General features: G+C 38.9%; 1 protein-coding gene across 2 annotated transcripts in view; it reads left to right on the top strand.

The window, feature by feature from the left end:
* The window catches only part of BRINP3 (BMP/retinoic acid inducible neural specific 3), a 199,555-nt gene that overhangs the window by 103,199 nt on the left and 70,419 nt on the right, over window positions 1-25,937 (top strand). Inside the window, exons 3-4 of one of the 2 annotated variants that reach the window (XM_028158072.2) lie at window positions 12,475-12,665; window positions 18,664-18,854. In XM_028158072.2, coding sequence (XP_028013873.1) covers window positions 12,475-12,665; window positions 18,664-18,854 — 382 coding nt within the window. The remainder of the gene's footprint in view (window positions 1-12,474; window positions 12,666-18,663; window positions 18,855-25,937) is intronic. The other variant, XM_008149829.3, reaches the window with a different exon arrangement.

The raw sequence follows: 25,937 nt of genomic DNA, 5'->3' as shown, positions 1-25,937 counted from the left end.
GTGCTCAGTATTTGAAGATAGTTGGATAATGTAAGCAAAAAAACACCAAGTCTTTAGTAAGTGGGCAGGTAATTCTTAACATCTCTTTCAGCTATATTTTACTTTAAAAAACCGCCTGTGACGGAGAAAGATCAGCCAAGACATTAAAGCACTTCGCTGTATATTTTCTAAATTTCATAGTAAGACTGGAAAAATGTTCTGTGTATTTAGTGCACGAAGTATCCACATGACCAGTATGAAGCTCAAGCAATGAGCAGCCGTTAAGGTTGGGTGACTCTGGACTAGAATCTGGCCTTTCTTTATGTGTGTCTGTAATTTTCTTCCTTAAATCTCAGTTTCCTTCTTCATCATACAGGGAGAACACCAGAGGTACCTCGGGGTTGTTATGAGGATAAAGTAAGCTGAAACCTAGAAAGCGCTTATCAGAGTAGCTGGGGCATAGATCTCACCTAGATTCTTGTTGATGATGTTATCATACGAGTAAGTTGCACATGTAAAACTGAATAGATATACTTGACATTGTATGTGATTACTGTTCAAATATATATCCCCCAGTGCGCCGAGTTTTCATTTGTAGTTCTTTTTGCCCTCAGAGAGCCTTCCCTATTTCATAAAAAGTATTAAATCCACATTGTTTTTGTGCATCGTATTTCGCCATTTTTACCATTCGCATTGCCCTCCTCACCACCCCACACCCCGACTCCTGATTCATCTATGCTAACTGGTACCTCTACCTTTCACTTTCATTTTACTCATTGGCTTGAGCTGCATGCATCAAAATAAGACACTTCCAGATTTGGTGGGTCTGATTTTCTAAGGCATCTCGCCAGCTCCCCTTGAGGAAGACAGAAACCTTGGATGATACCAATTCTCCCTTCTTAATTAATGAGACATTCAGTTTTATCCATCATATTTAATTACACTGCACTCAAGTCCAACAAATTACTCTTTTCCTTCCTTTTTATTTTCAAATTGTTGTAAATTGCTTGTACTCTGTATATGTTAAAGGTAATTCGTGAAGTAAAATCAAATTGCAAAGTAAAGTTTGTTGTTAATAATAATAGGAATTGTTGCAAGGGTACTTTGGTTATTTTGAAATAAATATTTTAAACTCACATCGAATCGAATGAGAAATTACATAGTCCCAGAAAAGGGTACTATATCCACAGGTTGGCAAAGATTTCCAATTAAGTGTTAGAGACTATGAACGAAATAACCCTTAGCATGTGATGTGACATTTCTCCCCCAAATATCACCCATATTCTCAGCTATCTCATTATCTGAGGATACAAAATGAGATTTAATTTAAGATTTGGGGTCAGTATTTCAGAGCTTTAATTTAAGAAATGTTATCTTGCTCTACTTTTCAAAACCTTTGTGCCTCTCCCAGCTGAAAGCTCTCCGTTACTTTGGGGGAAATCTTTTCAAAAGGAAACCTGAAAATATTGAACAGGCATCTTCAGGTCTATTTCATTTCCTATTTGGAGATGGAAGGACAACTTATGATATAACTGGACCCACAGCTAAAGTATTTGGAACAACAAGAAAAGGCAGCTCTATTCATTTCAGCCTCTGCTGAATGAGTAACGTAGATGTGTTTATGAGATCACCCAGAAACCTAAACTGATTTGATTTCAAATACCTCTTGGGAACATATAAATTCTGTATTTTGACTTCTCTTCATTTTGATGTTATTCCAAGATTTATTTGAGCTCTTCGAAATACATATATATATACACACATATATATTCCCTTTTATAACATCTTTACATTATAGCCCATTTTCAACTCTGTAGGAATTCTTTGGATTAATTATTATATTGACCTTTGCAATAACACAATTTATATAAGATCATCATTTCCTATTAATTTTTGGCACCAATTCAAATGTGGTTGGTTACTTAAACATAAAAATGCTTTTATTATTAAGTGTTTTCATCCACAAGGTGACCTTAGAGATAGTTATCACATAGCAGGCTTGATTTTTAAATATTCTGTGCGATTAAGAGACCATATGCTTTGAATTTATATTCAGAAAACAGAACCGCCATGCCGCTGGGCCAGAGATTTTCAAAGGCGTGCCTCAAGAATTTTTAAAACATGCAGTACCTGACTATTTAGTCAAGGGTACTGACCTCTTTTCCCTTAGATTGTCAAATAAAAAAAAATGGCAACAGCCAACCCAACAATAGCCATATGGTGTGAATGAATAAAACTTATACTTTATTTATTTATTTTTTTTGGCCAAATAGGCAAAAATGTAATCTATTTTTTGGTGTGCCACAGAATTTTAGTAATTAGTTTAATGTGTGCTGTGAGATTGAAAAGGTTGAAAATTGCTGCCCTAGGCATCTGAGCATTCACTAGACTGGCACCATTTTTTTAATGTTTAGTGACGTTGAACATCTTTCCCTATGTGTGTGGGACATTTGTGAATCTTTGAAGGAGAAATATCCATTCCAGTGCCTTGACTATTTTATAATCAGGCTCTTTTCATTTGCTGGTTTCTGTTGTGTTATAGAACGTCTTGATGTATGCTGGATATTAACCTCTTATCCCATATGTGATTCGCAGATATCACCACTCATTCCGTTGCTTTTGTACTCTGTTGCTTGTGTCCTTTTAATTTTGATGTAGCCCTGTTTGTCTGTTTTTACTTTTGTTGTCCACATCAAAGAATCAACTTTTGTCTTTATTGATTCTCTCTATTATATTTTTTGGTGTTAATACCTTTTCTCTATCTTTTCTTTTTTTCTTTCTTGCTTTTGTTTTATTTTTCCATTACAGTGTAAATTGAACTCCTTTTCAGTCTTTTTTGTTTGTTTGTTTCTAATGTAAGCATCTGAGATGACAAATTTCATGCTTAGAACTACTTCAGATTATCCAGGAGTTGCTGACACATAGTCTTGTTCAGTCTACATAGTTTCTCATTTTTATTTTCTGATGTTTCTGTTCTAGCTTTTTCACATTTGCTTCTGAGGAACTTTAATTTTCTTGCCAGTTTAGCATATTTTAAAAGATTCATTGTAGTCCAGTGTATTTAATTATTTCCATGGCAGAGACATTCCACCATTTTGCTGGAAATGGAAACTTTGTTCATTGTTTTCATCGTCTTTTTGTTACCATTTCAATGCACAGATGTAAGAACAGAGAAAAAAAGGAAACTATTTCTAAATACAGAAGCTTTTCTTTAGAAATAAGCCATGCTTAGAATTACTGATGCGTATAATCTACACTTGAAAAACATTTTAATTACAAAAAGAAAAATTAGAATTTGCATTAAAGGAGTAAATATCATTAAATGTGTGATAACAACTGGCTTAAATAAATATATGGCATTTCTTTTTATCTGTTAAAATGTATTAAGTGCCTCTATGTATAAGGCTATTTGTGTAGACATAGGGGAGTAGGAGTATGACCATAACATTTAGACAGAGCAGACTTTTCCTTCCTGATTTGACTAATAACATTATTCTCATTTTTAGGATCGATTTAAAGATGTCTATAATAGGACATTCAGTTCCTCACAATACTTTGCACTAAAAAAACACTAAAAATGTTTTAATATAAATTGTATGTTTTAACTTTTAAGTTCTATTCCAGTTTTGCATATAATTTAATCAAGCCTAACTAGGTAGGCCTTGGTTTTCAGATCTGAAAACTGACAAAACACACTACACAAGACACAGAGTATTTTGCATTCAGTAGAGACTCAAGGACTCAAAGAACCCGCTTCGCCTCAGTACCATATATTTTTCATGGGAATGATTTATTATTTGAGAAATTAGTATTGTCAATTGCAATTTTCCCTGTTAAGCAAGGCTATAAAAATCGAGCAATGATAAAGATTGAGGTAATATATTATTTTATAATAGTACTTTTTAATTGAATGTCCTAAAAAGATTTTATGAATTTTATGCACAGGAATTATCTGTCTACTTTTGAGATGCGACATTTATGTCAACCATTTATCCTGATCGGGTCCCTTTACCTCATTCTGACTCTGATTGTGGCTGTTGTACAATGAATCTCGATTATCTGTGCAAAGATAAGTGAGCTCTAGTAAAAACAAAATTAATTAATTAATTAAAAACAAACAAACAAACCAAAAAACCCTGCTCTACCCAGACAGACTACAGAAATGTTTGCTACGTTGCAAACTTGATCCACTAGATGAAGGTCATCACCATTTTCCCTAAAATGGGACACCTGCCTTTATCCCCTGCTTTAGCTTTCATTCCAAAAGAATCTATTACCTTGAAGAGGTAAGATATGCTTTTCACAAGGTCATATTACGAATAAATCACATCCCTTTGTTTCCTCTCAAAGTCGTAATGTTTATCCTTGGCCACACTTTATTCACCACCAGAATGCGTCCTTGGCCTCCACAACGGCTATCCACCTTCTCTTCGCTTCCCTCTCGATAATGTCACCCTCCCACTATCAGTAAAATTCCTGGTCCACAATATATTTCCCTTGGGTAGTGCTGATTTATAAACTGTTTCAGAGCACGCAAGTATCTCTACTGCACCTTATTGCATCATTTATAAAATACTGATAATAATTACAAGTGCCCTGCAGCATTATTGTGAGTCTTCAGCAAGAAAATCGATGCAAGGTAGGATTGATTGCAGCGATCTTTGTTTTCACAGAGCATCAGTTGAATATTGCAAAGCAAATGATAACATTTTATTGTTAAAATGTATGAATATGACATGATGCTGCAGGAGAATTTTCCATATGTAAGTCCTTGCCAAGTATTATCAGTCACATACGAGATATCTCGAGATTTATTTAATCTTGAGAAGTTTAAGGGTGTAATTATTTTCTACACAGTTATATAAATTTAAATGAGGAAATCAGAAGGAAAAGTAGAACATAAGACACCTGAATTTTTTAAGTCCATGTGCTTGATTTTATAGCATAGAACCGTGGTCAGCAAACTGCGGCTCGCGAGCCACGTGCAGCTCTTTGGCCCCTTGAGTGTGGCTCTTCCACAAAATACCACAGGCTGGTCAAGTCTATTTTGATGAAGTGCCGTTAGAAGAAGTTTAAGTTTAAAAAATTTGGCTCTCAAAAGAAATTTCAATCGTTGTACTGTTGATATTTGGCTCTGTTGACTAATGAGTTTGCCAACCAATGGCATAGAAGAATAAGGATCTACGTGACAAAGGATTTATTCAGTCATTTAATGCTAAATAATTTAGTGCAAAATGTGTGAATACAGAATCCTTCCTTTGTACATATTTCCATGTTTTAAACTTCTTTTATCAATTTACTAGTAGCCCTGTGCAGGAATTCGTGCACCTGTAGCTTTCTACAGGGCCTGGCCACTCTTTGCCTGCTGCCCAGAGGCTCTCCATGGCCCAGAGGCCCATCCGCGGCCAGGCGCAGAACACTTGTCTCGTCGCCGTGGCGACAAAGCAAGCATTCCACCAGGCCACTCGCGCTGCCCACTCTCAGCAGCTGCCCCCCTGGGACTGGGGGACTCCAGTAGGGCTGAGAGGACTAGGCGCTGCCATCTTTTGTGATGGAGTGATGGTTAATTTGCATATTACCATTTTATTAGATAGGATTGTATACACAGCATTATTTCTCTAATAGATGACCATGTACTTACTAACTTTTATGTGAATGGTTATTTGAATTAGTAACTCATGGGGGAAAATTAAACTATCTGTGATTTTCTTTTGATTGTTAAATTTTTTTATTATAGAGTTAGTTGTTTTTAAAAATACCTGAGGGAACAAGAAGGTACTTATTGTGTCTGGGCCTGTAGAACTGAGTCATCTTCCATTGACTGAGCCAATGACTGGCAATTTTCCAACTTGTCAGATTTTCACATGCATCACACGAATGACTGAGCAATGGGAACGAGCCAAATCCAGGGAGTTCACTGTAGTTGGGTGAATTCAGCACCATCTGGGCTTCCAGCTTTACTAACTTTTCATTGACCTCGTTCTTTCAGAAGAGTCCTAATTCCTAATTAATAAAATAGTTACTCAAGCTCAGACCAGAGTGAGTGAGGCCACTTGTTAGAAGTCTTCATTGCTCTTTTAGTCTAAAATGAATAAATGAAGAAATGGCTCGCTTTTGATATTAAAAGCTCATCTTTTTTTAGTGTCCATTTAATAATTCCATTAAAAAGCAACCTGATTTCTTCACGTTTGACTTATATTTTCTTACTCCTTCCTTTTCAGTATTTATTGACTATTTTTTTTTCTGTTTCGCCTAGTTACAGCCTTCTAAGTAGAATATACCAGCTTTATAAAAAGCATGGTCACCTTTAATTTCACAGCACCCTAACCCCACACAAAATATTTGTCTTATCAAAACTTATAATTAAAATCTCATCAGAAGAGTCATTACACCATTTAACTTATGTTTATGTGGATACCCAAATACTAACATTTCTACAAGTACCATATGATTTCACTCATTTTGGGATCTAACGAACAAAATTAACAAGCAAAATAGAAATAGACTCCTAGATACAGAGAACAGACTGACAGCTATAAGAGTGGGGGTTGCAGAGCTTGGTGAAAAGGGTGATGTAATTAAGCAAAAAATAAAATAAAATAAATAAAAAAAACTCATAGACACAGACAAAAGCATGGTGATTCCCGAAGGGAAAGGGAGGTGGGGGGGAGGGTTAAGAGGGTAAAAGGGGATAAATGGTAATAGAAGGAGACTAGACTTGGGGTGGTGAACACACAATACAATATACAGGCGTGTTATAGAGTTGTGCACTGGAAACCTATATAATTTCATTAACCATTGTCGCCAATAAATGCAATTTTTTAAAAGCCAAACAATTAATTTAATTATTCTCTGGGGATCTTCTTGGCATGATTTCACTATTAAATTTAACAAAAAGGTAACTTCTATCTGCTTCTAACGCTCAAACTTGGAAAATTAAAATATGGTGTCTAATTATTAGAGTATTGTTACTTCTTCCATAAGATCATGCCTCGGAATCGCCTCACCGCATTGGATGGTGATATGATGATTAATTTTGGATGTTAACATTTTAAATGTATATGTCTTTCAAATCCATGCATTATAAAACACAGCTAAACTGTGTATATATCCAGAAGTATTTTACATATGTTAACCACTTGCTAACATTCATAGAGCTCTGGATTTTGTGAATTGAATTGGTGAGAATGGGATTTGAGACTTCAGATATCTGACTCCTAAACCCATTGTTGTTGTTTTTTAATTTCTTTATTGATTAAGTTATTACATATGTGTCCTTATCCCCCCATAACCCCTCACCCCCCCTCCACTTGTGCCCTCAACCCCCTGTTGTCTGTGTCCATTGGTTAGGCCTATATGCATGCATATAAGTCATTTGGTTGATCTCTCCCCCTTACCCCCTCTCTCCTAACTTCCCTCTGAGGTTTGATGGTCTGATCGATGCTTCTCTGTCTCTGGATCTGTTTTTGTTCATCAGTTGATGTTGTTGATTATATTCCATAAATGAGTGAGATCATGTGATATTTATCTTTCTCTGACTGGCTTATTTCACTTAGCATAATGCTATCTAGTTCCATCCATGCTGTTGCAAATGGTAAGAACTCCTTCTTTTTTACCACAGCATAGTATTCCATTGTGTAGAGGTACCACAGTTTTTTAATCTGATGGGCACTTAGGCTGTTTCCAAATCTTAGCTATGGCAAAAGAAACCATCAACAAAACAATAAGAAAGCCCACTGCATGGGAGAACATATTTGCCAGTGTTATCTCGATAAGGGATTAATCTCCAACATTTACAGGGAACTCATACAACTTAACAAAAGGAAGATAAACAACCCAATCAAAAAAAATGGGCAACAGACCTAAATAGATACTTTTTGAAAGAAGACAGAAGGAAGGCCAAGAAACATATGAAAACATGCCCATTGTCTTTTGAAAAACTAGCATTACCTCCCCCCAAATATTTAAATATTTTCCACTTATTAACCAAGATAAAGAATTACTTTTTAAATTAGAAATGTGAAAAATGGAGACCTTATATTTGTTTATTTCTTTTATAGAGAGAACCAGAGTGGGTGTTTTATTTTAGCTCAGTGTGTCTTCTCTACGCTGATCAATAATTACCAAATCTGTATAATTATATGTATGTGATTGATGAGCAATTGTGATAAGTGCTAACAGATGTTAAACTGTACTTCCAAAATTTAGAAGGAAATGAGTTTGCTTGTTACATAACCCCCTCTCTCTTCAACATACAAGGTCATTCATTGATAGCATGCATGTATATTTTTTACATCAACGCTTTTGCTAGCATCTGCTCAAACAAGTGGTTTAATTCAAACATGGTTAATATAAATTACTATATTATTTATATCTGTGATCATACAAACATGTGGCACCTTTATATCCTATTAAATTAATTACCTTTGGGAATAATGGCAGTGACTATGATAATTGAATTCTGCATTATTTTTATAAAAATTTAAATAAGACCCTCTCTGTTATACTATGGTTATAATATGATTTAAAATGATATAAGATAAAATTTAAATAACTTTCAGTCATTCCATCGACCTAAAAATACTTGAGGATCTAGAAGGATATATCACTAGCCACACCAGACTTTTTTTAAAAATATATTTTACTGATTTTTTTACAGAGAGGAAGGGAGAGGGATAGAGAGTTAGAAACATCGATGAGAGAGCAACATTGATCAGCTGCCTCCTGCACACCTCCTACTGGGGATGTGCCTGCAATCAAGGTACATGCCCTTGACCGGAATCGAGCCTGGGACCCTTGAGTCCACAAGCCGACGCTCTATCCACTGAGCCAAACCAGTTAGGGCCACCAGACCATTCTTTAAAAAATTATCTATAGCCGAAACCGGTTTGGCTCAGTGGATAGAGCATCGGCCTGCGGACTGAAGGGTCCCAGGTTCGATTCCGGTCAAGGGCATGTACCTTGGTTTCGGGCACATCCCCAGTAGGGGGTGTGCAGGAGGCAGCTGATCGATGTTTCTCTCTCATCGATGTTTCTAACTCTCTGTCCCTCTCTCTTCCTCTCTGTAAAAAATCAATAAAATATATTTTTAAAAAAATTATCTATAATCCCACCACCATTTTATTTTATTTCATTCTGTAGTCCAGAGAACATAGTGCCTGGATTGGATGGTGTGGCTCAGTGATTGAGCATCAACTTAGAACCAGGAGATCGGGGTTCAATTCCTGGTCAGGGCACATGCCTGGGTTGCCGGCTTGATCCCCAGTAGGAGGCATGCAGGAGGCAGCCGATCAATGATTCTCTCTCTTTCTCCCTCTCCCTACCGCTCTGAAATCAATAAAAAAAAAATCTTTTTTTAAGATGCCATAGCTACAAGGCATTCTTTCTGCTTTCCAGGGAGGGGCACTGTTTGGTGCCATCATTGCTAATCCGAGTCTTCTCATCGCCTCGGAGTCTGGCAGCTCCTTCCAAAGACCCCAGTCATGAATGGAGCTCCCCAGAAACGCTGCCTGTGAACATTGTACATAACTCATGTTCGCCATTGTGCTTTATGTGCATGGATTTATGCTGCGAAATTCCCAGCCTCATCCAAAAAGACCTTCCAAGCTTGGAAGACCCCCAGAGCTGGGAAGTATTAAAAAATGTGGCATCAGTGTCTCCAGTCAGGCCACGAAAGACAGTGGCTGGTGTCGCCTGCCAGCTGGTTAGCATTCAGCTGCTCCAGCAGTGCTGGCTTCAGGGCCCCTGAACTCCAGGCCGCTGGGAACTTCTCCCTTTTCCAGGCCCCGCATCTCAGGGCATCGCTTGTGAGATGCGGGAGCTACACCAAAAGGATGTCAAAGGAGCTAATTCTGTATCTAGTCGTTACCCATAACACAATCAGGGAACCGGAATATTGATTACTAGTGGCATTTCTTAAGATCAGTATGATTTTACAGATATAATTAGAAGGTTATTGCTACTGAAGATTGGTGAGTCCATTTATGATTTTTATGCTGGGTTTGTTCACAGTGGATTAGTGCTCGGGTGTTATAATATGCTGTATTGCCTGGGTATTTCAATGAATATTGATAGAATTAAAATTATAAGCCAACCAGTGTAGTACTGTGAAAGGTAATGTAATAATAGTCTTTAGGGCTTAGACAAGCCACTTTATTTGGTGTAAATGAACAGATAAAGATATTTGAGCAACTGCATCATCGAATTATTAAAAAAAAATATTTGTACTGATTTCAGAGAGGAAGGGAGAGGGAGAGAGAGATAGAAGCATCAATGATGAGAGAGAATCATTGATCGGCTGCCTCCTGCATGTCCCACACTGGGGATCAAACCTGCAACTCAGGCATGAGCCCTGACTGGGAATCGAACCGTGACCTCAACCACTGAGCCACACTGGCCGGGCTGCATCATCTAGTTTTTATGCTGCTTTTCCTTTGATATTGAGTTAAAAATATCTAATATCAACCTTCATAGCTCCTATATTTGGGGGGACCAACTCTACATGTGTCATTTTAAAGAAATCATAGTAGTGAGTATATTTTAAACACAATGAGTACATTTATGTATTTACATAGAACTTAAATACTAACTTTTTTTAAAAAAGGTCAACAGCAATGTGGCAATGACGTAAGCATGATGGAAGTAGAATGTATTGATATCATTCTTGCTTCCCAGGCTTTGTTGGGCGCAGGGTCAGGATAAATGACAATACCTACTGTGGTAGGAAAGTACACATTACATGGACACAGAATAACGGACGCTCGCAGGTCAGAATTTTGAGCAGCAAACATACAACTCTAATCAACTAATAGAGGCTCCTTCGTGCCAACAAAAACATTTTCCAAGTAATGTTCTGGCTGAGCTGGTTACGGCCCATTGGTGTGCTGTGCAGAACGGCGGCGCCTCTAAAAGGGCCAAGTTACATTAAACTCTAATGATTGTGCCTATTTCATCCGAGATGCCCAGCGTTATGATGGGAAGGCATTTATGTTCTGTGAAGGCTTCAGGTAGCATTATTTCGATACAACAGTGCTCTTATTTAACATCAGCATAACGCGTCTGCTGGGGTGGATGCTAGGGAAAATGCTCTCCTCCTGATAACCACACCCTACAGCGTGTTTTCAACTCAGCACCCCGTCGCTTCCTTTTTTCCAAAATGTAATGAATGCCCGGTCTAGTTGCAACTCAGGTGAACCTTAATCTCCAGGAAAGAAAAAACTGCACCCCAAGATGGCAATGTCGGCACAGTCATTGGGTTCTTCTTGTTTCTCACGTTACCCCAAGGTCAAAGTGCTCTGTGTCAGTCATGATGTGCTAGAGATTATCTTGCTAGAAAGTAAGCGAATAAACCAACTAATAATCCCTTAATCTTGATAGCTTTACAAGAAAAGATTTCTTTTTTTTAATTTTTTGAAATATATTTTTATTGATTTCAGAGAAGAAGAGAGAGGGAGAGAGATATAGAAGTATCAATGATGAGAGAGAATCATTGATCGACTGCCTCCTGCACGCCCCCTACTGGAGATCGAGCCCGCAACCTGGGCATGTGCTCTGACCAGGAATAGAACAGTGACCTCCTGGTTCATAGGTTGATGCTCAACCATTGAGCAACATAAAAATATTTTATCTGAATTGCAAGGAATTCACCCCATGTTATCTCGCGTAGTATCATTTTTGAGCCCTTGAGGTCAGAGGTTTTCCTACACTCATCTATATTATTAGCAAGATTTCTGATAATAATAGACAGTAAATAGTAAACTATTAATGAAATGCTTTTTTTTGCGGGGGGCGGGAATTGGTTTTATTGACTGATTTCAGAAAATGACAAATTTGTTAAAACTGTTTTATAACTATTCCTGCCATTTTTTAAATTTGGTATATCCCTAAAAGTCATTCTGCAATTTGAGAAATTGCTACTCGGGTTGAATTTGGGTTTCAAAGTATGTTGTCCACAATAATTATTGTAAGAAAAAACAAAACACCAAACAAACAAAAACAGTTTCTCATTTGATCAGGCTTTTAAAATTCTTCTACAGCTTTAGAATGTCCTTGAGTTTTTACATTTTCACTCTAAAGTGAATAGACAAAGGAATCATTAGAGTGATGAAAATAAATTCATTCTTTTTTTTTCAACTTCCCTTAGAAAATGAAAAAAAAATATTACTTTAGTTTTTCCTTTTTAACAACTTTACATTCAAATTCTATGCATAGTGAAATGATTTTTTATTTTTTGCTTCTTGGGGTGGTGAGGAATCAGTGGGAACTGTTTAAGTGGCTTATTTTTTCCTCTACATGACCTGGTTTTAGAATATGTACTCCAATTAAATAAATGGATAAATATTGCTTCTCCTACTCATAACACGTGACATAGTATTATAAGTAAGGAGTGCTGTAAGGAACTTAGAGACCCCAGCTAACCTACCAAGTGAACTTGACAAATGAAAAACTTCAGCTAGATTATGTATTTATGAATAAAAAAATAAATTTGCTTTTCAGGGAGTTTGGCCGCTGGAAAGTAAATAACCTGGCAGTTGAGAGAAGAAATTTCCTCGGCTCCCCTCTGCCTCTTGCCCCCGAATTCTTCCGTAACATCAGACTTTTGGGACGTCGGCCTACCCTTCAGCAAATCACAGAAAACCTTATCAAGAAATATGGGACCCATTTCTTGCTATCTGCTACTCTGGGAGGTACGACTCTTTGAAAATACTTGTGCCTGTGTGTGCTTGTGTGTAAACCTGTATAAACCAAGGAAAAGTGTTGATTAATCCAGAGAGCTGCAGTTTGAATAATTCTAGAATCCACTCATTATCTTATTCAACACATTCACTGAGTTTTTCCTAAAGGCCTTGTGTGGCGTTGACAAGGTAGATGAGTATCACTTAGTTTATGTTGGTGATATGACAGCGAGAAAGTTACAAAATATCCTAATAATTATGGAAACAGGTTCTGAAAAAGCTGTGTCTATTGGACTTAATAATGTCAGTTATTATTGATGCAATAAAAGCTGAAGTAACAGTAGAATATTATTTTCATAGGGTCTCATTTAAAAAAAATCCAGTGGTTTCAAAACACATATAGCCCTGGATGGTTTAGCTCAGTGGATAGAGTGTCAGCCTGTGGACTGAAGGGTCCTGGGTTCAATTCTGGTCAAGGGCATGTACCTCGGTTGCAGGCTTTCCCCAGCCCAGGGCCCTGGTCGGGCAGGGTGCATGAAGGAGGCAACCAATCAATGTGTTTCTCTCACATGGATATTTCTCTCTGTCTTTCCCTCTCTCTTCTACTCTCTCTAAAAATCAATGGAAAAATATCCTAGGGTGAGGATTAACAAAACAACAACAAACATACATACAAAACACATATAGGGCTTCCCTGCCACTATCAGCAGTATAGGGACTCAGAAGAATTTCAGGGCATAAAATAAATTCTCCAAAGAAGAAAGGAAAGGACAGAGCGAACACAGAGAGATCAAATAGCAGAGGATTCTCATGGACATTTATTTGTTTAGTTGCAAAATCATGGTGACTTTTTGATTTGTTTCATTGCCTTGGCATTATGGATGCCACATGTTGGGTTTAAGATTAGTTTTGGTTTTGTAGGTTTCGTGTGAGATTAAATCACTTCTTCAGGTTGACTCTTCTCAGGATCGCAATAGGCGATCTCAAAATTGCTGTGCTTCCGTTACTTACAAAGTCTTGCTCAGTCATTTTATAAAGGGGTTGGGTGGAATTCCCACCCTCACTCGCCTTCCAATCTCTGAGTCCCCAGTGATTTAGTGTTCCTGGTATTCTCTGTTGGAGTTCTTTCTCTCCTCTCACTGTTATTTAGATTTCTCCTCAGGTGTCTGTTGTGTGATGTTAATAATTTAGCTAAAATATATGAAATTATTAAAGTGGCTCAAGGATATAAGCTATTTGCAATTAACAGGTGTACCAGGTTGATTTCAGGCAATTTTAGAATGATTGCTGTTGTAATTACACGAAAGCTTTCTTGTTGCTGTAAGTATATTTTTATCTTTGTATGTTTTACCTGACTGGGCATGAAATTGTATTACTCTGTATTTTTTTTTAAAAAAATCAGATTGGTGGTATATAACTTCAGTTAATTCTCTCTCACTCTCCTTAATTAACTAACACTAGGAAACTACTCCAATACTAACATACCATGAATGTCATGTGTGTAGCACACATTTTAAACACAAAGCCATTTATTTTGTAACTAGGGATTGCCTGAGTAACAAGATTTTCAACTAAATTCAAACATGTTTTAAAACAAGTTGAGTGTAGAATAGTCACTTTCAGTATTAGAGTGTTGAAAAGGAAAGAAATAAAAATATGAATAAATAAAAAATGTAATTTAGGACATCGTATTATTGACTTAGACATAAAACTTTGGATAGCAAATTTGAAGCCTTCAATGGGGTATTTTATGATAGATAAAGCCAGCGATTGAATTACTTTCCTATAGGGGTAAATAAATTATAAAAAGCCTTCTTCAATATATATATATATCATTTTCTCCATTTATTTCATCTTATAGCTTCCAGGCTATTTATCAATATAGAAATTCAGCTGCTTCTCTTCTTATAATGATATCTAAACGCCATCACTGCTTAAATATCTAAAATAAGCTCCTCAATTTGCAGAATCAATCTTGAAAAAGATTGCACTCTTGGGATATATTGATTCCTAGCTAAGAAATATATTTCATGACTGTTGTTATAATAAATTTTATTATGATAAATATATGACACATACGGAAATAAAAGTGTATCTGTGTACTTAATATAGACATACAACAAAGAAAAAGGGTCCCGGGTTTGATTACGGTCAAGGGCACATGCCCAGGTTGCGGACTCGATATCTGGCCCGGGGTGGGGCTCATGCTGAAGACAACCAATCCAACCAATCGATGTGTCTCACTCACATCAATGTGTCTCTCTCTCTATCTCTCCCCATAAGATGCCATAGGGATTGAATAGCAATTAGATTCTTTTCTATTTTCTTGCATTACAAAGAAGTATAAGAAATGTAAATATTCTCATTTAATTTCAGAAATACCCAATTCTCACTTATGTCTGTGTGAATTACATTCCGTATAAAATATCCACCAATTTTCATTCTGTGTCATATACCGCCTTCTTTCCACATTGACTAAAGGCTCTTTCTCATTTTCACTTGGTCTCTTGTTAGGAAGTACACATTTCTTTTATTTTAGTTTAGATTTAACCTAATTAAGGAAGCAAATCTGTCAAAAATATATGTAATGTATTTCTTAAGCAAATATGAAGACTTATTGAAAATGCATGGCACTATTTCCTCCATGAGGATGCATATTCTGTTTTAAGAAAAAGAACTGAAAGGAAAAGAAATAATTTCTGAAGCTTCTTATCCCATGGAATCATTAAAATAATGGCACTAAAGGAGCAAAAAAGACTGGAATGCAGGTGTTTAAAACTAAGTATTTAGCTTGGCCTGTGTGGCTCTGTGGTTGAGTGTTGACCTATGAACCAGGAGGTCAAGGTTCAGTTCCCAGTCAGGGCACATGCCTGGGTTGGGGCTCCATCCCCAGTAGGGGGCTGCAAGAGGCACCCGATCAATGTTTCTCTTTCATCATTGATGTTTCTATCTCTCTCTCCCTCTCTCTTCCTTTCTGAAATCAATAAATATATATATATATATATATATATATATATATATATTTAAAAAAACTAAGTATTTACTCATACTACTTAAGATTAATTATATTGGTTTCTCTCTCTCTTTCTCTCTCTCTCTCTCTCTCTCTCTTGCTCTCTTGTTCAGTCTCATCTTTATCTCTCATGTTTCTCTGGTAAACAAAATGAAAAATTTGAAATTAAAGCAATACTGCTCATTAACTTTCAATTGTAAAGCAGTTATTGATTAAAAGGACTTGAAACTACTATGTAAATAATAATAAGATATAATAATAAGATATTGAAGGAAATGAGGTTAAAATGGTTATGTCAGTTGATCTTAGTCATAAGATTCCTTGACACTAAGTCAAAGATAAATGTTCAGTTTAGAATAGTATAAAGTTGATTATATATTTTTTATCCTTCTTCATAGTCCTTTGCTAAGGTAGATAAATCTCCTGCCTGCTCCTTTGACAAGTATGTGCTGGGTTACCTATAACAGTTCAAACACCCAAGACCTCCCTTAAAGGAACACACAGGTCACTGATAAAGACAGACGTTGAAACTGGTAATAAATGGTGCTGTGATTTAGAGCCTCATTACTCAAGTGTGGTCCATGCTCCCACCGTCCCAGCATCACCTTGGAGCTTGTTACAAATGCAGAATCTCCGATTTCATCTCAGGTTAATGAATCAGAATCCACACGTTAACAAGGCCTCCGGGTGATTTATATGCACATTACGCTTGAGGAGCCCTGTTTAGAGTTTCTCTATAAATGTAGAGTGCTCCTGAGTGTTCCAGAAATCTCCCTTCTGAGAATTCGTCTCACCAAAAGAAGAGCAGGAATCTGCTAACCACACACAACAGAAATGTTCACTATAGCGTTGTTGGTAAACAGCTCCAAAATAGAAGTAACTTAATTACATTTCACTCAGGGTGGACTCATTTCATCTACCCTTGGAACTATTTATTCCCAATTCTTCCATCCCCCTCCTCCCCACAATGTTATCGTTCCATAGAGAGGAATACGGTATGGTGGGCAATTTTGTTTAGAAAAATTTCAGATGTATTTGGGAGATTCCTGTTAATAGCCATGAGGTGAGTTTTCCCTCAGAGTGTTGTGCAAAACATATGATGTTTCTTTCTCAAAGCTGCATACGGCTCGCTATTCCCTTCCTGTAATACTTCGCAGATGCCAATTGGTGTTAAGCCAACATGTCTGTTTTTTAGCGTCTTTATATATTTGGTTCTGCTTCTTGTCAGAAGCCTATTTTTCCGAGATTGTTTTCCCCCCATTATGTCTGTTTGCTTTTAAAATAGTCTTATTTTCTATAACATTATCTTAGTAGAAAGATAGATATTATCGGAACGAGTGCCTTTTAACATATTAGGCCAAAGAAGGATGGTCATCAGTAGCAAAAGCAAAACAAAACATGGTGGGAACTGAAATATAATTTCTAAAAGGACAGCAATACCCAAAATAACCCACGGATTTTAGTTCACGGGATAATCAGATCTGTCTTTACCGAAAATAGAATAACATTTTTAAACTAAAAGGACACATTGAAAGGAAAACCTACAATTAGATTTAAGCTACGTTTGCAATGGTTATTTCTGGAAGACGGATTTCTACTCAAATAGCGGTTCTTTATAAGTAAAACTCGCACAAAAGCAAAACAGATATTCACAGGGAGATCTTCTAGTGGAAGGAAATAAAATGACCAGGAAGATATCAGCCATACACACACTTTGTTATTTCCCCCTGGGTGGAATGGTAAACATTATAGGTCAGTAGACAAACCCAAGGTTAGTAGTAATGACACAATAAGATACAGCCCACCTCTAAGAGTTGGCTTTGTTGCAATTTTAAAAATCTCTGTGGCCCCAGTGATTGAACCACTGGTGGGGCTCAGTGGTTGAGCGTCGACCTATGAACCAGGAGGTCACAGTTCGATTCCAGTCAAGGGCACATGCCCAGGAGGCAGCAGAGTAATGATTCTCTCTCATCATTGCAGTTTCTATCTCCCTCCCTCTCCCTTTGTCTCTGAAATTAATAAAAATGTGTTTTGGCCGAAACCGGTTTGGCTCAGTGGATAGAGCGTCGGCCTGCGGACTCAAGGGTCCCAGGTTCGATTCCGGACAAGGGCATGTACCTTGGTTGCGGGCACATCCCCAGTAGGAGGCATGCGGGAGGCAGCTGATTGATGTTTCTCTCTCACCGATGTTTCTAACTCTCTATCCCTCTCTCTTCCTCTCTGTACAAAATCAATAAAATAATAAAATATATATATATATTTATATATATATAAATATATATATATATTTTAACAAAATCTCTGTGGATTGTAACTGTAAGAGGAACTATGTGTTCCTGGTGTTATCGATTTTGACCTGGGCCCTCTTTGGTCCTCTCTGGTGCCTCCTCTTTGGACCATGCTGTCTTCCTGATAGAGGAGAAAAGCAAAACAATGGCTGTAGCGTTGCCATGATGCTCCAGACTTGTCCTGGATCATGGCATATCCGGTTTGCATGTCTACCTCTGAGCTAAGCACTTTCCTCTCCAATACCCAGGCTAAAGGAAGTCATTCATGAACAACCCCCAGTTCTTCTCAACATGGGACCTTTATTCACATTTGCATCCATGATGGCAGAAGCAGTAGTTGCAAAAAGGAATCCAGTCTGGCCCTTGCTGGTTTGGCTCAGTAGATAGAGTGTCGGCCTGCCTACTGAAGGGCTCTGGGTTTGATTCCAGATCAGGGCACATGCCCAGGGCTTGATCCCCAGTAGGGGGCGTGCAGGAGGTGGCCGATCAATGACTCTCTCTCATCATTGATGTTCCTATCTCTCTCTCCCTCTCCGTTCCTCTCTCTGAAATCAATAAAAATATATTTTAAAAAAATAAATAAAAGATTTGCCCTTTTGTTGTTTATTGCTCTTTCGTTTCACCATGTCTGATATTTCCCCACTTGCAGGTAATTGAAAAATTGGATTTTAAGTGGGAAATGGAATAATGTCCCATACATTTAATGCAGGAGAGGAGTCGCTCACCATTTTTGTGGACAAGCGGAAGCTGAGCAGAGGATCTGAAGGAGCTGATTCCAGCACCAACAGCTCCTCGGTCACCCTGGAGACGCTGCATCAGCTTGCTGCCTCCTACTTCATCGACAGGGACAGCACCCTGCGGAGGCTCCACCACATCCAGATTGCATCCACTGCCATAAAGGTAGGAGGGAGTTCACCCTCCATGTACGTCATGCCTTATTTCTCCTATCTCTAAAGTCCATCTCTAGCCCTAGCCGGTTTGGCTCAGTGGATAGAGCATTGGCCTGAGGATGGAAGGGTCCGGGGTTCGATTCCCGTCAAGGCCACATACCTCCGTTGCAGGCTGGATCTCCCACCCCAGTTGGGGCATATGCAGGAGGCAACCGATCGATGTGTCTCTCTCACATCACTGTTTCTCGCTCTGTGTCTCTCCCCCTCTGTCCCACTCTTTCTAAAAATGAAAAATATTAAATGTTATTTAATTCAGTGGGACATGCCAATAATTTGAGGTGGATTTTGTTATTGTTGATAATCCACCTCTAATTATTGGCATGTCCCACTGAATTAAATAATTGTGTTCTAGAATTATTTTAACATTCCCTCTTGTCGTGAGGTATGTCATACATTTAAAATGAAATTGTGTATGTCTTGATGTAATTTTTTAACTCGATAATTGGGTCAAGGTGCTTCATGGCAAAATATTAACTGAAGTGCCCTTGAATTATGTAAGTTGATCCTGGGATACATAGGCTCCTCACAGACTGTGCATAGATAAAAATATTGTTTTAATAACATTGATTTTTTTGGTAAATCTTCATATTTTATTTTATGCATTTTAAATACATTGTCCTTAGACGGGGATGACTCAAAGTGGGCAATGACGCCACAGTCATTAAGAAGTCTGCTTTGAGCAGTATTTTTCCCCAATGCTATTAAAATGAGGTGCAGATGTTTGGTTCTAACTTTCGAGAAGTCAAGATACACCATATCCTAGAATTCATGGATGAACCTCATGTGTTCACTAAAGTCCTTCGCTTGTGACTATATTTAGGTTAACTTTACTAAAGCTGAGAGAAAGGGAGAATGAGTCTTTTTTTAAAAAAAGTACTTTATTTTTTTCAAAAGAAAGAGAGGAAGTGATTGTGGTTTCCAAAACAATAGACTTTTGGACATATTTTGCTGGCAATTTAGGTCAATACGTACTGTTTTGGCCAAGAGCCACTGCAAAGCTAACAGACCAGAGAGTTGGCAGAGCATGCTGGTGTGATCCTGGGTTAAGTTCACAAGAGTAAAATAAAATACAGAGAACATTTCTTTTTGTTTCAACCGCGGCAATTCATTATTATCGTAAAAAACGGTCTTTAAATATATTTTCTTGCTTTATGAGATTAAAATTAACGTGTAGTTTTTTTGATCAGTTAATTTAAAAGTTAGGCCTTCACTGTCTGGGAATGCTAGGAAAAACTAGCCCAAGAAATATCTTTTGTGATGATGTACAGGAGAGAATAGAGGTGACATAGAAATACCTTTAGCTTAAGGGTTACGCAAATAATACTACCCATCTTCAATATTGCTAGTGGATGAGGTTGGGAAAAAGAGTTCTGTACATGAAAATGACACATTTATAGTTAGTTTACTTCTGACTGTAGGACTTAAGTTATACTGAGTAAGCAAATATATAAATAGCAGTTATGCTGGATAGATTAAAATGTAGCTGGCATGAAAGATGTTTTAGTTAATTTAAAAGTATTGTAAGGTAGGGTATTGTTAGAGATCTTTAGCGTGAGGTTGCTGAGGAGAAATGGATTTTTTTTTTTCCAGAAATCAATTTCGATGATATAAACAAGAACTTAAAGTGTATTTTCTAATAGAAGACATCATTGTTGTAAGTGTGTTTATTATATGGCTATTGATTTTTTTTTTTTTTTTTTGCTCAGCACCAAGTAGAATTATACAGTAGAGTTTCCTGTGCGCATTCAGAGAGAGAAATGTTCATTCACAGTTCATGTGAAGACTTAATGGATACTCGTACGCACTCTCTTCTCCCACAAGGGAGCTTGGATCACAAAGGCACGTGTCTTAATGGTGGAAACCACGGTGTGCGGGCATTTCTCTTAGGCTCTGGTGCTATTGCTAGGGATGATCATGCCTTAGGAAGCTTTGAGCTGGCTGTGGAAATGAGACCCCAAGGGAAGTGGCTTTTCCGAAGGATGTAAGAACAGCTCTGAGGGAGAGAAAGGAGTGACCTGGAGCCTGGGAGAGGGAACAGCTCACCTTGCGAGGGCTGCAGGCAGTGCTCGCTGTCCATTAGCCATGGCAAGGAGTTTCGGAGCACATAATGGAAATGTGGGAAAATGTGTGCTGAGCCAGACTGGCGTGGCTCAGTGGCTGAGTGTCAACCTATGAACCAGGAGGTCACGGTTCAATTCCCGGTCAGGGCACATGCCCAGGTTGTGGGCTCCATCCCCCAGTAGGGGGCGTGAAGGAGGCAGCAGATCAATGATTCTGTCTCATCATTGATGTTTCTCTCTCTCCCTCTCCCTTCCTCTCTGAAATCAATGAAAATATATTTTTTTAAAAAGAAAAGGGTGAAAGTGTGTCAAGTGGCTGGGAATGGGAAAAGTGAGGCTTTAGATCAGGGAGAGGAAACGGAGAAGAGCATGGGAATGACACCAGGGTGGACTGTAAACAGAAGCACAGCCACTGTTTATATAACCACTAGTAGCCCATTTGCAGGAAGAATCCTGCAAGCAGCTGCTGCGGCCGCGTGCGCTGCTGCTGCCGCCGCTGCTGTTGCAGCCACCGCGCCTGCACCCGTGCGCCGCTGCTGCCCGCCCCGCTCTGCCCCACCCGGGCTTTCCCTCTGGCAGCCACCTTGCTTTCCGCTTTTCCTCCCTCTTCCTTCTAAGTTGTCTTCAGTCTTCACTCCTCCCTCCCTCCCTCAGCATATGCAAATTAACCGCCATCTTTGTTGGGTAATTTGCATACTCGCCCTGATTGGCTGGTGGGCGTGGCTTTGGCTGATGGGCGTGGCTTGGGCGTAGCGAAGGTGCAGTCAATTTGCATATTACTATTTTATTAGGTAGGATGTTTCAGTCAAGACGGACAGCGTTTACGGCAGTGGAACCATCCTACCTAATAAAATAGTAATATGCAAATTGACCGCACCTTCGCTATGTCCAAGCCACGCCCACCAGCCAAAGCCACGCCCACCAGCCAATCAGGGCGAGTATGCAAATTACCCAACAAAGATGGTGGTTAATTTGCATATGCTGAGGGAGGGAGGAGTGAAGACTGAAGACAACTTAGAAGGAAGAGGGAGGAAAAGCGGAAAGCAAGGTGGCTGCCAGAGGGAAAGCCCGGGTGGGGCGGGGCGGGGCGGAGCAGGGCGGGTTGCAGTGGCGCACGGGTGCAGGCATGGTGCAGGCGTGGCGGCCGCAAGGGCGGTGGCAGCGGCAGCACATGTGGCCACAGCAGCCACTTGCAGGATTCTTCCTGCAAATGGGCTACTAGTGAGATTATAAGGGAGCGAAATTTCCCATGGCCTAGTGATGTTGGAGTCACCGAAAAGTCTTAGTACAAGACATTGCGCATGTGTTTGCGGTGACGCTGGTGTAAACAGACCTACTAAGCTGCCAATCAGACAAAAGGACAGCACGTGCCATTCTAGGAGCAGGTGATGCCTCTCGTTTTGTGTTAAGTGCACTCTGTGATCTCGGGACAAAATCGCCTAATGATGCGTTTCTCAGGACGTATCCCCATGTTAAGTGGAACAAGGATGGACATGTATCTTGCGCTGGAACTAAGACAAAAACGAAATGAGGTTGTTCCTCTGGCAACAACATGGCTACGGATATAGTCCCAGAAGTACACAGGGAGCCCAAGAAAGGGGTCGTGGGAATGGGAGAGAGGGGAGGGCCAGCGGCCTTCAGGGTGTAATTTAGGGCTGAATGGGGTTCCCTTCTGAGTTAGCTGTAATGTTAAAGGCCTGGTGATTCTCTGGTCCAGGGTCAGCTGCAGCCAGGATGGTGGTGGCGGCTCCAGGCGAGTATTCTGGGCTCACGTGTGTGTGGTCCATGTGCACTTGAGGAGGTCGCTTGGATTGCATGCACACTTCTTAAAAAAAAAAAAAAAAAAAGGTATTTTTAGCCCTAGCCAGTTTGGCTCAATGGATAGAGCATTGGCCTGTCGACTGAAGGGTCCTGGGTTCGATTCCGGTCAAGGGCATGTGCCTGAGTTTCAGGCTCCCAGCCTTGTCAGGAGCATTTGGGAGGCAACCAATTGATGTGTCTCTCCCACATCGGTGTTTTTCTCTGTCTCTCCCTCTCCCTTCCACTCTCTCTAAAAATCAATGGAAAAATTACCCTCTGGTGAGGATTAAAAAAAGAAGAAAAAGAAACATTGTTTATTGATTTCAGAGAGGAAGGGAGAGAGATAGAAACATCCATGATGAGAGAGAAGCATTGATCGACTGCCTCCTGCACGCCCCACACTGGGGATCCAGCCCGCAACCTGGGTTAGCTATACATATTTGGTGTGTAGTTATCAAGCGCTTATTGTATTCCCCCCAAAAGTAGCTTGTTTATCTCCCAGTCTCTCCATCCGGATCTCATCTCAGTACAAGATAGGAACTCAATAAATGCTAATTGAAATTAAATGAACCTCACCCAGCGTGAGCAGGATTGATGGGGTTGTAGCCATCAGACACTGCAGCTACCCAGAGCTTCCGATTTCTAAAATTAGGCGAGTGCTGGCGACTACGGCATGGATGCCGAAACAGCTTTGAGGAGTTTCCCAGAAATCCCCGACGGGCTTTTATCTTTCCACATCCCCATCTTCCCTCTGCCTCTTGGTAGCAGAATAACAGCTCTTCAAATACGTGGGAAGAAATCACAAAACCCTCCTTTAGAAGCAGCTTGCTTTCTCATAAGGACTCATGGCTGCTCTTTTCTTCTATAATTATTCTGTATATTTCACTTAACTGTTCTCCAAACAGCCATGATTGCAACATAGCAGAACGAGGAACTCCTTCCGCGTAGCTAACATGTGAAGCTCTTTGGCGGAAACTCCCATTTGGCATGCCTGCAGCACCGAGCTTGCAGGACTGTGCATGGCAACACTCCACACACATTCGTTGAATGGATTTTGTTGAAGTTGAGAAATATCAGCTGCCAGTCATCAAGGTGCTTAGAAGGGAAACATTTCTTCCTAAAGTAGGTACAGATCGGCTCTGTGTTGAATCCGTTTCCCAGTGTATCTGACAACCTCAGTAGAGAAAACGTGTTCTCCAATGATGGAGTGAATAGGAATTCATTTTCTTTCAAAATTATCTTTTTATTACTCATCGGTGTCTGAAATCAAAGAAAGACTGGATTGGTTTTCTCACATTTGATAACAGCTCTGGGAAGGAAAGTAAGGAACTCTTAGTTGGGATTGGAATGTGTGCATGGTTTATGAGCTACCTGGAGTTTTTTTTTCGTTTTGAAGGAAGTGTCAATTTTTTAGAACAGTTTTAGGTTTACAATGAAATTGACAGGAAAATACAGAGACTTCTCCCATACCTCCTCCTCCTACACATGCATCGCCACCCCCATCATCAATATCTCCCATCAGAATGGTACCTTTGTTACAACTGATGAACCTCTGTTGAAACATTACAATGACCCAAAGCCCATGGTTCACATTATGATCACTCTTGGTGTTGTACATCATGTGGGTTTGGACAAAAGCATAATGGCATATATTCATTATTGTGGTACCATTCAGAGTACTTGTGCTCTGAATCCTCCTCCCTCTTCTCGTCCTCCTCTTCCTACAACCATATTTTTTGCATGAATGCTGTTAAATATTTGATTAAGTTCAATGAAAGAAATAAAAGTTATATTGTACCTCCCCCATAGTTTTCTAAAGTTGGTCCATCTACCTGTCAATGGATAATAACCAGCCATTATTGGCTGTCACATGTTTTTTTCAATTTCCTACTGCATTTCCCAGGCATAGATTTAAATACCTGATGGAGAAACAGCCTCCTATGTTCCTTTTCTCTACATCTCTGTACCCACTTCCTGTTTCATCATGTCACATGATGTCTGTAAAAAGGCCAGAGAGCCCAACAATGAAGAGCCCTGATTCCGGAGACACATGCCTCAGGGTCGGCATCCCAGTTCCCCACCTGCTGATTGCACGATCTCACTTGAATTAACTTACATTCTCTATCTGTTTAATCGTCTAAAAATGGGAGATAATAATATCCCGTATGTTATACGGGCGTCATGAAAGTTAAAAGACTTAATATATTTAAGGCGCTGAGAATAGTGCCTAGCCCATATTAAGTGCTATACAGATGTTAACTATATTAATTAGCCTACAATGACAAGTCCAAGATGAGGCTAATAAATAGAGGACTCAGGAGCAAGCTCTAATACGGAAAAACAATTTGAGAGTAGCAGTCAGTCAGGGTCCCCTTACCCTCTTCAAAAGAATTGGTTATTGCAAAGGGAATCAAAGCGGAGTACAAAAGGGCAGACTACTTGTGAGAACTCACCTACAATAGAATAATCCATTTATTGGAATTTATGAAAGCTCACTGAACCTGAGACAAAGGCTCACTTTCTGGTGAACTTATGTATTTCTGCCCATAATCACTGGAAGGCAGTTGGGGAAAGCCCAAAATTATTTCCAAATTTCAGTAAATCTGGGGGATCTCAAACTTAGCCTTTTCTTTCTGAGTGGCCAGTTTCGATTTTTGCCTAGATTGTTATCATTAATTATGATACTGAGTTGATTAGGTCTAGGTGTTCTTAGCTTGCCTTTTATCTTTTTAACAAAGTACTCATTTTTCATGAGTCAAGGAGATAAGAGACAGTTTGATCTCTCCTATCTTAAAATTAATAGCAATTTTTAACTCATTGGAAAAATGAGAAAAAACCCTACGAAAGGTCATTTTCAAAATAAACTTTTCATTGAGTTGCAGTTTTGAAAGAAAAAAAAAAGACCTGATGTATGATATAAGGAAAGAAATGACCTCTATACCATTTACTGTCAGTTTTAACTTAATAAAGGGAGGACATTGGTAATAAATAACTGAGGTCATTTTTACCAATAGAAATATCGACACATAAGAAATTATGTCAATTATCACCCATCAATAGAAATAATGACATATCATAAATTGTCACTCATTAACACTATCTTGACAACTCCTAACTACGTCCTTCCATTCCCATCCTCAAACCCAAGTTCCCCTCTATTTTTTCCAATAGCC

This window comes from Eptesicus fuscus, chromosome 24 (assembly GCF_027574615.1).
Source record: "Eptesicus fuscus isolate TK198812 chromosome 24, DD_ASM_mEF_20220401, whole genome shotgun sequence".
NCBI classification, from domain to species: domain Eukaryota; kingdom Metazoa; phylum Chordata; class Mammalia; order Chiroptera; family Vespertilionidae; genus Eptesicus; species Eptesicus fuscus.
Note: the sequence above shows the minus strand (reverse complement) of the source record. Positions and strands in the feature narration are given on the sequence as shown.